The sequence below is a fragment of the Poromitra crassiceps genome (genome assembly GCF_964638095.1).
Source record: "Poromitra crassiceps genome assembly, chromosome: 29".
Classification (NCBI taxonomy): domain Eukaryota; kingdom Metazoa; phylum Chordata; class Actinopteri; order Beryciformes; family Melamphaidae; genus Poromitra; species Poromitra crassiceps.
The window spans coordinates 14,276,469-14,289,936 of record NC_139641.1 but is presented as its reverse complement, the minus strand read 5'-3'; the positions used below and the strand labels follow the sequence as shown (position 1 = coordinate 14,289,936).

The following is a 13,468-nucleotide window of genomic DNA, read 5'->3' as shown; positions in this document are numbered from 1 at the left end:
ATCAGGAGGGAGGGAGAGCAGCTTCAGGAGGGACCAGAGCCCCCAGACATTAAAGAGGAACAGGAGGAACTCTGTATAAGGAGGGAGGGAGAGCAGCTTCAGGAGGGACCAGAGCCCCCAGACATTAAAGAGGAACAGGAGGAACTCTGGATCAGGAGGGAGGGAGAGCGGCTTCAGGAGGACCCAGAGCCCCCAGACATTAAAGAGGAACATGATGAACTCTGGATCAGTCAGGAGGGAGAGCAGCTTCAGGAGGGACCAGAGCCCCAAGACATCAAAGAGGAACAGGAGGAACTCTGGATCAGGAGGGAGGGAGAGCAGCTTCAGGAGGGACCAGAGCCCCCAGACATTAAAGAGGAACAGGAGGAACTCTGGATCAGGAGGGAGGGAGAGCGGCTTCAGGAGGGACCAGAGCCCCCAGACATTAAAGAGGAACAGGAGGAACTCTGGATCAGGAGGGAGGGAGAGCAGCTTCAGGAGGGACCAGAGTCCCCAGACATTAAAGAGGAACAGGAGGAACTCTGGATCAGGAGGGAGGGAGAGCAGCTTCAGGAGGGACCAGAGCCCCCAGACATTAAAGAGGAACAGGAGGAACTCTGGATCAGAAGGGAGGGAGAGCACCTTCAGGAGGGACCAGAGCCCACAGACATTAAAGAGGAACAGGAGGAACTCTGGATCAGGAGGGAGGGAAAGCAGCTTCAACGGCTGGAGGAGGCTGATATCACCATGTTCCCATTCTCTGTTGTCCCTGTGAAGAGTGAAGAGGAGGAAGAGAAACCTCAGTCCTCACAGCTTCATCAAAGCCAAACTGAAGAGAACAGAGAGGCAGAGCCTGTAGCCACCTGCTCAACTGAACAGATGAAAACAGAAGCTGATGAAGAGGACTGTGGAGTATCAGAACCAGCCAGGAACTTTATATACTTACATCTAGCTAGTAATTCACAACCAACTAGTGATGACAAGACTTCAGACTCTTCTGAGACTGAAGACAATGATGATGAATGGGTGGAAACTAGTGAACTTCAGTCAGGTTTAGGCTCACAGAAAAACAGTGACGTTCCAAGGAAGAAACACTGCTCAGTTTGTGGTAAAATATTTGCTAATGAAGCACACTTGAAGAGACACATGATAGTCCACACAGAAGATAAACAATTTAATTGCTCAGTCTGTGGTAAAGGTTTTGGTCGTAAAGGAGACTTGAAGACACACATGATAGTCCACACAGGTGACAAACAATGTATTTGCTCAGTCTGTGGTAAAGGTTTTGGTCGTAAAGGAGACTTGAAGAAACACATGATAGTCCACACAGGAGATAAACAATTTAATTGCTCAGTCTGTGGTAAAGGTTTTGGTCGTGAAGGTCACTTGAAGAGACACATGATAGTCCACACAGGAGATAAACAATTTAATTGCTCACTCTGTGGTAAAAGTTTTGCTCGTAAAGAACACTTGAAGACACACATGGTAGTCCACACAGGAGATAAACAATTTATTTGCTCAGTCTGTGGTAAAGGTTTTGGTCGTGAAGGTCACTTGAAGACACACATGGTAGTCCACACAGGAGATAAACAATGTATTTGCTCAGTCTGTGGTAAAGGTGTTGGTCGTAAAGGAGACTTGAAGAAACACATGATAGTCCACACAGGAGATAAACAATTTAATTGCTCACTCTGTGGTAAAGGTTTTGGTCAGAAAGCATACTTGAAGACACACATGGTAGTCCACACAGGAGATAAACAATTTATTTGCTCAGTCTGTGGTAAAGGTTTTGGTCATAAAGGAAACTTGAAGACACACATGGTAGTCCACACAGGAGATAAACAATTTAATTGCTCAGTCTGTGGTAAAGGTTTTAGTCAGAAAGGATACTTGAAGACACACATGGTAGTCCACACAGGAGATAAACAATTGAATTGCTCAGTCTGTGGTAAAAGTTTTGGTCATAAAGCAAACTTGAAGACACACATGGTAGTCCACACAGGAGATAAACAATTCATTTGCTCAGTCTGTGGTAAAGGTTTTGGTCAAGAAGGTCACTTAAAGACACACATGGTAGTCCACACAGGAGATAAACAATTTAATTGCTCAGTCTGTGGTAAAGGTTTTGGTCAGAAAGGAAACTTGAAGTTACACATGGTAGTCCACACAGGAGATAAACAATTTAATTGCTCAGTCTGTGGTAAAAGTTTTGGTCGTAAAGGATCCTTGAAGAGACACATGATAGTCCACACAGGAGAGTAAACAATTTAATTGCTCACTCTGTGGTAAAGGTTTTGGTTGTAAAGGAGACTTGAAGAGAGAAACATTTAACTCAGGGTTCCCACGGCCATGGAAAACCTGGAAAAGTCATGGGATTTCAAAATCTTGTTTTCCAGGCCTGTAAAACTCATGGAATTGTTCAAATCCTTGAAAGTTTATGAAAAGTTGTGACATTTTGTTGTGTGTAATTAAATTGTTCCAGTAATCTTCCCGTGTATAACCTGCCATGTAATGTAACATAACGGTAATGGTAAATTTATTCTCTGTAGCTGTTGACGTAATGTAGCTCTAACTTGTTTGTCGATTTTAGTGCTTCTTGTATTTTATATTAATATTTTTGTGGAAAATTCCTGTTTTAGTTCAATAGCTTCCATGATGCAGTAAACACACTAAAAACCAATATAAGGAGAAGCTGTGTCTATTTGTCTATAATAATAATTTCTGGTATTTAAAAACAGTACAAAAGTGTAGGCTACTGCTGTATTATTGACTGAATAAATATGGGGGGGGGGGGGGGGGGGGGGCAATGTTTATGTTGAAATAAACAAAAGTGTATGTTCAAATAAATATACCAAGTAGTTATATAAGCTCTCTGGTTGTATTGCTTTGCCACGCATGCAATTTTTATTTATTTTACTATTTTAATATATTCAAACGAATATGTTTTGTTTAGAGGGAATATTGGAATATGATTTTGGGGCTATTTTGACAGCCCTACATCCCACGCTCCAGAATCTCATCTAGCCTGATACGGGCTCTGCTGGGGAGTGCACTAATGCAGACAGGTGGAGCAGAGGAAAGGGGGGGAGGGGGGATCCTTTAGGTCCTAACTAAAAGTGAAGAGTTACTACCATCCTGGTTGTGTTGTACTTGCTTCATACAGCCTGTAGTCGGGTTCAGGAGCACTGATGAGGCTGATTTTTGGACAAAATAAATTAAATCTACTTTTTTCCCTACCAACTCCTCCTTTGTTACAGCAGTCTACCACAGTAACATAGCCTAACCAAAACCACCAAGAACAACCATTACCAAACCATTTGATTGTATTAATGCTCTATTGGCTCACATCTCTTGCAACCTTGATTAGACACATTAAAATGGTAAAATAAGCTTAGATTCTCATACAGATAATTTAAATAAATACCATAATTATCATCAACAAATGTGATAACCAGTATCATTGAACAAAGGCCTACAGGCTTCTTGACTCTTTCTGGAGCATTTTACCCCCCCCCCCCCATCCTTTTCACGGGAGGCCATGTTTAAATATGCATCAATAAGTAAACAGTTAACAGCTGATTCTTTTCTTTTGGCATCATCACAGTCATTTGTGAAAACTAAATGTTTATTATACAATCATTTCTGCAAAGTGCTTTGTTGACAATATGCCTCACAAATAGGTTGTAATGTATTTTTATAGTCTTTCTTCAATAAAAGAAAAACAACTTTTTCAGGTGGTCGCACAGCACATGATTTGGTCACTCATTCACAACACACACACAGATGATGTCATCGGTGATATCATAATTGGACACACACACACACACACACAGTTACTGTGATGCACATGTTTTAGAAAGGAGGTGTGCACAGTCATGGAAGTGAAAACTGTGATAACTAGAAAAGTGCAGATCTCCGCCAGGCCGGCGCTGTCCCCCAAGCTTAGAGCATGTGTGTGACAAGACATGGCCGGAATGTAATGTGTTAGTGACTGTTCTCATACTGTCGCTTTCACACATAAGCTGGTGGACTCGATGAGATTCAGGGGGGTGAAGTTGCAACATTGTTGCAATTTGCATTTCGTCTGGTTGACTTTCACACAATTTGTGAAGCGCACAAAACTTTCCGAACAAAGTCACGTGGTGGAAACAGTCACTCTTCTATTGGACAGAATAGAGAAGGGAAATGTCTCCTCTCTTCAGCAGGCTTCTTGCCTGGCTGAGGGCTGACTGAACAACACAAGTGAATCCACAAAACACAAACCATGGAGCAACACCACCTGTGATATTGGGATTTCTGATTGTACTTTGGTGTTACTATCAAATAATTATTCAACAAGAATGTGGCCAATATGAGCAGCAAGCTGTTGAACATTTCATTCTGCATATGAGAGTAGCCTACATAGAAAAAGTCAGAGAAATCCATTTCACGACTGGAATCACAGATGAAAATACACTGCCCGACTGTGCGCCCACCAAACCCACGTGTTGTTTGAAAGCTGTTGGTTTGTATTGCTCTACATTCAGGTGCATTGATCACCGATACTCACACCTTCCTTGCATGGAGAGGTTCCGCCAAGCTCAGTGAAAAATCTGGCTGTTTGTGTCATAGTTGATTATTGATAAACATACTTTATCATAGAACACTTAAGATGTAGCACAATCTGCTGGGGTCTTCTGGTAAATTGTGCATATAGTCTATATGCCGAATTTACCAGGATTCCACCAAGCAGCAGTTGAACACAAAAGTTAAACTTTTCACTGTTTTCTACGGTACAGTACAGGCCACCGGTGAGGAGGAACATTGTTAAAGTTTGAAATCCATGCTGCATGGTGTAGGCTATGTATTGTAATGATTACAGACATCACCACATTTTAATACATATAAGGAGTCTGGAGATTTGAAGGCTGTTGGCATGGTATTTTTCTTCTATTCTTCTTCTGGTGCAGGGTTGGTTGATTTCACATTCACTCAACATCAACATATTAATTTACAAACATCGTATCATTTTGATCCAAGTGTGCCTATCACCAGACAATGGAGAATTAGCTGGTCTGCATGCAATAGCCTACATGATTCAGATGTAACATGACATGATTTCGCACATTATATCCTCCTCCAACAAGAGCAACATCACCACAATCTTTGGAGGCAATCTCTGTCTATTATGATGCAAGAAATGAAAGCAATCAAATAATATTCTCCGGTCATGAAAATGTACTGTAGAAAATGGTCCATAATGGCCCACCATCAGGCCTCTTCTTGGGACAATTGACGCCCACGAACCAATGCGCCAACGACGTAATGATGATGACACCGCCGTGACATCATGGATGATGATGTCAGAGTTCACCTGTGAGGTCATCAGCGATGTCAGACGGTCTAGACGTGACTTTATGAGGTCACTGATGCTGTCATACCTCCCCGGATGTTGTGACATCACCAACGATGTCATACATCGAATGTGGGGGGGGTATAAAAGGTGTTGTTCTGCTATATGTATCGGTCCTATTCCCCTTTCTGCAATCTGTAAGCTCTGTACGCGGCTTCTGCCTTGCTCCTATCTGCCTGATATTTCAATAAATTCACCTGAAAGACATCTCTGTGGTTCTAACCGATCACTGCCCGTGAGCTCTTACCTAAGATCCAGCACACTTCACACTTCACCCAAGGCAAGCACATAAACTTCCTAACATGTACCATTGCACTGACAGATAAATGTTCCCCAGCATAATAAATCATCTAAAATCTAGCAGTATTTTGAGTGGTTATTTGTAAAGCTCCCAGATTAACGACTAAACTCATGAGCAATATGTCCTTAACATTAAATGTGAAGAGAGCATAATGAGTAACAAATTATGATGAGCCATGCACACGCAGATTAACGTTACACACTTTAAACGTAATTTTCACAAAGCTTTTCATGATTGCATCAGTGTGCCTGTAGGTCTGCAACGTTAGCTTCCATCCATGGTGCTCGCCGCTTGGTCGGGTTCAGCAGATCAGTCGGGTGTCATGTCATCAGTCCAGTTCCTTGAGGAAACGAATAGCGGTACTAAAAAAACGGACCATGTCCAGCTGTTTCTAAACAAAGACCCCTCATGTCTAGAAAAGTCAAACCGGAAAATATCCTGCTCTGGCTAGCCGGACATGGTCCAGACTTGATGTTTAGAAGTGGCTTATGGACTGAGAAGAGGAATGTAGCGTAGAGAAAGGATATCTGGCGGGGCTCTCCTGAATGGCTTGGACGAGGCCTTTACCTGCTTGAGATCCTGGAGGGAAGAGAGACAAATCAGAAACCAATAGGGGTGTTGGAAAAAAATCGACTCACCTAAGTATCGCGATTTTTAATGTCACGATTTTTTTTAATCGATCTTTTATTCCAGAATCGATAATCGCAAAAAAAAAAAAAAAAAAAATTGGGTGCCCGCAGTCAGGCCACTCACTGAACAGCAGGCCAGGCACCGCCTACTGGTTTACTAGTGGTTTTATTAGTTAGTCTGAAGTAGTAATTACACTTCAGGGTTCATTGTAAAATTGGACTTCAAACGGCCCAAATCTGGCTTCAAACGGCCCAAATTGGGCTTCAAACGGCCCAAATTGGGCTTCAAACGGCCCAAATCTGCCCCTGTTTTTAACTATATCGCCCAGCCCTACTCATGATATAATATACAGTCTCTAGTGTATGATTCAACTTTTCCCATGTTCTAATCTAGTGTAAAAAAGCAAACAAACTGAAAAAATAAAAGAAAAAAATAAACAAAAATCGCAATAAATCGTAATATCGAATCGCAATAATCGTAGAATCGCAATACTTAAGAATCGCAATATAAATCGAATCGGCACCCAAGAATCGTGATAGTATCGAATCGGGAGATAAGTGAATCGCCACAGCCCTAGAAACCAAGCAATCTTAAATTATGGTCTTTGATCAAAAACATGACAGGTACACAAAACAAAACACAGTACTGGAGCGCCCCCTAGTGACGTGTGTTTCTGTGCAGGACGAATACTTACGCAGAGTGAGATGTGTGACGACACAGCCAAAGATGAATGATGTGAGAAAAGAGAGGGAGATGATGAAGCTGTAGAAAAAGCGGTAATTGCGCTTTCCCACACAGTTCCCCACCCACGGGCAGTGGTGATCAAATCGTTCTGAGGGCAAAAACAAAGAATATGTAGCAGATATTAGAAGAAAAGCTTATAGCAGTACATAACGTGTTGGGATAATACACTTACCCCGCTAGGTTCTCGCTCATACTGAGCATTAGCGCCGGGCGAACGTCAACGCATTTCCCATCAAACAATATCAAACAATCGTGCCGCTCTCACGTCTAAGTATAAAAACCAACCCTTACCTGAGCCAAACACGTGAAGTGAAGACGCTATCCGATGCCCAACATCCTCTTCTTTTAAATAGGTGCCTCTTCCAAATTGTTGCATAAAATCCACTTTTCTGTCTTTGAAAAAGCGAAAATAATTCATCTGGAGCAACCCGGAACGACGACTCACTGTTTACTCACTAATGCCCCCTACACTTCCGGAATGGTATTGCACCTACATTTTTGGGTTTTTCAAAGACAGAAAAGTGGATTTTATGCAACAATTTGGAAGCGGCACCTATATGTATTTAAAATAAGAGGATGTTTGGCATCGGATAGCGTCTTCACTTCACGTTTTTGGCTCAGGTAAGGGTTGGTTTTTATACCTAGACGTGAGAGCGGCACGATTGTTTGATGGGAAATGCATTGACGTTCACTTCTTGCTCATACTGAGCATTAGCGCCCGGCTAGCAGGATAAGGATAATACCAAACATGTATATTGATGATATATATTTTTAAGCGACCCGTTTCTGTCTCTTAAAATAATTGTGTGTATACCAGGTATTCAAGGTCTATTTTTTCCTCCTTACCCACACAGTTGTCACAAAGGCTGCAGTGGGACGTCCGAGGAGGCCGGAACATCTTACAGGTGAAGCAGTATTTGAGCTTCACCACCTGCTGGTTGATGAGGATCTCCTTGGTCCGTGGAGGGGGCGGTACGTGGAGGATCCTGAGATATCTTTTAAAACAGAGAAGAACCGAGGTGAGACACTCGGTCACACGTTCTCTTCAAAGTAATGAACAGGTGAATCAGTCAGAATGAGATCATTTCAGACCAAAACCATAGAAAGAGAGCACTGTGTGGTAGGATGGACGATGGCATCGACCGTCGTCGATGGGGCTCGCCCCATCGACCTCTGAGTCTTCTACATCGGCACCATCGTGATTAATTATCTGTTCCAATAGACCTTATTCGATTGACGTCACTCACGTACGGGCACGCCCACCGCCGCCATGTTCTCGACATAACGCAGCAGCTCTTAAGTGACAGCCTATGTGAGAGCAGCGTTTATAGGAAGCTAGCCGCCGTTAGCGTTACCTGTATCATTCCTGTTGTGTTCGGATGGTGACCTGCGTTAGGCATGGCTGTAGTAATGACAGCAATAAAGTCCCCGTGGTTTGTTTCTATCTCTACCGTCCACAGATGTGAAGGGAGCGAGACGGAGGATACGTCAGCAGCACAGGAGATGTGTGGATAGTTGGGAGAGACAGGTGAAACTTTCTGACAGCTCCTCACAGCAAAGTCTGTTCACCTCGTTCTTTTGTTTATTATTACAGGCATTAACGGCAGCATACAAACAACAACTCTGGGGTTTGTATTGCTGTCATCACTATCGCTATTTTGTAATGGAACAGAAACGACAATAAGGCCGTTACTATAGTTGTCAGCTGCAGGACGGTATGTCAACAATATGGCGCTGTCCAGGGTTAGCGAATAAGGTCTATTAAAATTCTGCAGGTGTAATAATAAAAAAGGCCAACTCCATTCAACCCTGATGCGTGAGGGACATGCGGGTGGCATAAGCGTAACCCTGTCCTCATTTCAGAGAAGCGGTAGAGCCACTGGTAGAGCGGAGAGGAGGAGGAGGAGGGGAGGATAAGCAGAAGTCGCTTGTGTTGTGAAAATGTTAAGACAAAGAAGAAAATTCACGTTCTTTCCCGTTTTCAGCCCCATGTTGAGTAATGTCACAAGTGTTTCCATGAAGTCGCTTCATTACATAGGCTGCTGCTGCTGCTGCTGCGTTTCTCTCTTAATGTGATGTTAGGTTCAAAACTGAGCCCGCATGAATCGAACGTTTTCCTCCAGTAATTCTGCCAGTTTTCTGCCAGCTAGTTAAGTTCAACACACACAAGTCGTTGGTCTGGACCTGTAACGTTATTTGGACCTTTCAATATAGCCTACTCTGTTTCAGTCACCTGGCTCTGTGCTCTAGTTAGTAGCCTATCCAAGCCCGCTGGCCTCTCATGACATGTAGAGCTCAGCTGTCCTGTTGTAAACGTCGATGTGCGGCACAGCCAAACGGCATCGTAACGACTTAATGAATCATTAATTAATCCCCCCCGTTAACGATGACGCCATCGTCCATCACGATGTTTCACTGTGGAACCATCGGCCATTGGGTTGACATGGCACAACCCTACTGTATGGCCTTTGTGCTTTTCGACAGTGACAGAGAGTAATCTGCAGGTCGGCCAACTGCTCTGTGGTTCTATGTGAAGCAGCTCCCTCCATGATCCCCCATATGGCAAAGCTCTCTGACCCCATCTGTCCCACCAGTGTGCAAGTCCCAGGGTCTGCCTTACTTACCTATCTGCTTCTCTATATCTGCCTTACTTACCTATCTGCTTCTCTATATCTGCCTTACTTACCTATCTGCTTCTCTATATCTGCCTTACTTACCTATCTGCTTCTCTATATCTGCCTTACTTACCTATCTGCTTCTCTATATCTGCCTTACTTACCTATCTGCTTCTCTATATCTGCCTTACTTACCTATCTGCTTCTCTATATCTGCCTTACTTACCTATCTGCTTCTCTATATCTGCCTTACTTACCTATCTGCTTCTCTATATCTGCCTTACTTACCTATCTGCTTCTCTATATCTGCCTTACTTACCTATCTGCTTCTCTATATCTGCCTTACTTACCTATCTGCTTCTCTATATCTGCCTTACTTACCTATCTGCTTCTCTATATCTGCCTTACTTACCTATCTGCTTCTCTATATCTGCCTTACTTACCTATCTGCTTCTCTATATCTGCCTTACTTACCTATCTGCTTCTCTATATCTGCCTTACTTACCTATCTGCTTCTCTATATCTGCCTTACTTACCTATCTGCTTCTCTATATCTGCCTTACTTACCCATCTGCTTCTTTATATCTGCCTTACTTACCTATCTGCTTCTCTATATCTGCCTTACTTACCTATCTGCTTCTCTATATCTGCCTTACTTACCTATCTGCTTCTCTATATCTGCCTTACTTACCTATCTGCTTCTCTATATCTGCCTTACTTACCTATCTGCTTCTCTATATCTGCCTTACTTACCTATCTGCTTCTCTATATCTGCCTTACTTGCCTATCTGCTTCTCTATATCTGCCTTACTTACCTATCTGCTTCTCTATATCTGCCTTACTTACCTATCTGCTTCTCTATATCTGCCTTACTTACCCATCTGCTTCTTTATATCTGCCTTACTTACCTATCTGCTTCTCTATATCTGCCTTACTTACCTATCTGCTTCTCTATATCTGCCTTACTTACCTATCTGCTTCTCTATATCTGCCTTACTTACCTATCTGCTTCTCTATATCTGCCTTACTTACCTATCTGCTTCTCTATATCTGCCTTACTTACCTATCTGCTTCTCTATATCTGCCTTACTTACCTATCTGCTTCTCTATATCTGTGCCTTACTTACCTATCTGCTTCTCTATATCTGCCTTACTTACCTATCTGCTTCTCTATATCTGCCTTACTTACCTATCTGCTTCTCTATATCTGCCTTACTTACCTATCTGCTTCTCTATATCTACCTTACTTACCTACCTGCTTCTCTATATCTGCCTTACTTACCTATCTGCTTCTCTATATCTGCCTTACTTACCTATCTGCTTCTCTATATCTGCCTTACTTACCTATCTGCTTCTCTATATCTGTGTCTTACTTACCTATCTGCTTCTCTATATCTGCCTTACTTACCTATCTGCTTCTCTATATCTGCCTTACTTACCTATCTGCTTCTCTATATCTGCCTTACTTACCTATCTGCTTCTCCATATCTGCCTTACTTACCTATCTGCTTCTCTATATCTGCCTTACTTACCTATCTGCTTCTCTATATCTGCCTTACTTACCTATCTGCTTCTCCATATCTGCCTTACTTACCTATCTGCTTCTCTATATCTGCCTTACTTACCTATCTGCTTCTCTATATCTGCCTTACTTACCTATCTGCTTCTCTATATCTGCCTTACTTACCTATCTGCTTCTCTATATCTGCCTTACTTACCTATCTGCTTCTCTATATCTGCCTTACTTACCTATCTGCTTCTCTATATCTGCCTTACTTACCTATCTGCTTCTCTATATCTGCCTTACTTACCTATCTGCTTCTCTATATCTGCGGCTTCATCTGGCGTCGCTCTCGGCAGAATGCCTGGATCTGTAAAGCTGGTTTGCAGGAGGGAGATGATGACGAACACAAAAAGCACGCCACCAATGACAGGTATGAAGACGGTCAGATGCTCCACCAGGAAGGGGCAACTGCAGGTGGAGGGAGACATGACAGAACATGAATTTGTCTCAGTCTGCCCTTTGCGAATCCAGACTTCAAGTTGCAACATACAGTAGTAATACAATGCAAGATTCCTTCCTACACATTTTCAATAAAAAAATTAAAAAAATTCAGGCCTTGATTTGTTTTGAAGATTTTATGCAAATACTGTGGACTCAATGCGTCTACAACAACACAAAAGCTATAATTATGTGTGTGACCTGTACCACAACATTTCCCATACTTTCAGAATCAGAATCACTTTTATTGCCACAGTATGCAAGTTACATACGAGGAATTTGTCTTAGTGTCTGTATGCAGCGTAGCGGTCACATCAATATCCAGAGATAAGAAGTAGGAAGATAACTAAAGACAATCACAAAGTTGCAAGTGCAATCAAATCGAGTAAATATATATACAGTATGTACTACATGAGTGGTGAAGTGTTCTGTGGATGATAAATATGAATTTACGTTGGATTTACATGAGATTTACAGACTGAGTTAAATAGGAATTAATGTGCAGGGAATTTACATGAATTTACAGTCCCAGTTAGACAGGCATAATATGAGTTCCAGTTTTATGGGGGGGGGGAGTTGAGTTTAGGAGGTAGTGAGTGTGTGTGTGTGTGAGTTTTTGTGTGTGTGTGTGTGTGTGTGTGTGAGTTTTTGTGTGTGTGTGTGTGTGTACTTTCCTAGACGTCTTTTCAAATTCCCAAATATTCAGGAGATGGAAATTATTATTATTATTTTTTATCTCAATGACTTTCTAGACCTGAAACCCTGCTGGAGGAGGATACAATACTCACTCGAAAGCAAAGAAGAGGCCACAAGTGACAACAATAAGGCCCAGTGTCAGAGGAAGGACGCCGCTCTGTCTGGCGAGGATCACCCGTCCATCGCAATAGAAGCGGTTCTTCCCTGGAAACACCTCCCATTTCCTCCGCGGCTGCCTGTGCACCGTCTTCCCGGCGCAGGGTCGACCTGACGAGGGGGACACAGACAGTGAAGCCCGTGGGTCGATCTGCTGGTACTCGCAATTCTTCATCGTGTAAACACACTATCCGCCACAGTTGAGGTAGCTAAAAGGCACACAGAGCTAGCTGTCTTTTCTCTCCACGGTTTCGACACACGCTAGTTAGTTAGCTACTTCAACATTCATTCAGGGAGTCTTGCGTCGAGGCTAGTATTATAACGTTAACATTAGAGACAGTAGCTACTGGTTAGCCCATCCAGACAGCTACCGTTAGCTAGCGGACCAGCAACGGCTGCATTCTTCTCCGTGGTCCAGGTTCACGAGCCGAATCAGTTCCCGAGTTGAATCAACGTTAACTACCACTACCATATTTGTTAGTTGAACGGAAACGACCCATGAAGTCGATTTAACTCGCTCTTTTGTCAAAAAAGAAAACATGAACGGACGGCTGCTAGTTCACTTTTACCGTCAGCCAATAAACGTCACGGTGTGTGGATGTTGACGTAGCCACCCGGAAGTTGATTGGGCTAATTTCTTCTTCTTCACGTTTTTTGGCAGATTGCAATCCAATTGTAAACGAGCATACCGCCACCTACTGTACCGGAGTATGCAATACAGGATCACATTTTTCCTACATCAGTCGGTAACACTTTACAATAGACCAAATCACCGTGACGTCACCATGTAAACAAATGTACTTCCGGGTACCACTTGGGGAAGGCGGCAGGTTTAAATGTGCGTGTTGTCAAATAAATGCTGTCAAACCCTCTCGTTGTTTTCGGCAGACTACTTTCAATTTAAATGGTTAAACGGTTGGTAAACATGCTTGTCCGACGTATCTAGCCTTTCT

The 13,468-nt window shown here is 42.8% G+C and overlaps 1 protein-coding gene across 1 annotated transcript; it reads right to left on the bottom strand.

The window, feature by feature from the left end:
• Nucleotides 1-5,609: 5,609 nt before the first annotated feature.
• On the bottom strand, nt 5,610-13,046 carry LOC310800181 (palmitoyltransferase ZDHHC18-A-like). Its single transcript, XM_083662770.1, is given in 6 exon segments — nt 5,610-6,251; nt 6,997-7,134; nt 7,893-8,018; nt 8,021-8,041; nt 11,473-11,633; nt 12,452-13,046. Coding segments are annotated over 6 exon segments (789 nt in total). The 5' UTR covers nt 12,691-13,046; the 3' UTR covers nt 5,610-6,147.
• Between the last annotated feature and the right edge of the window lie 422 nt (nt 13,047-13,468).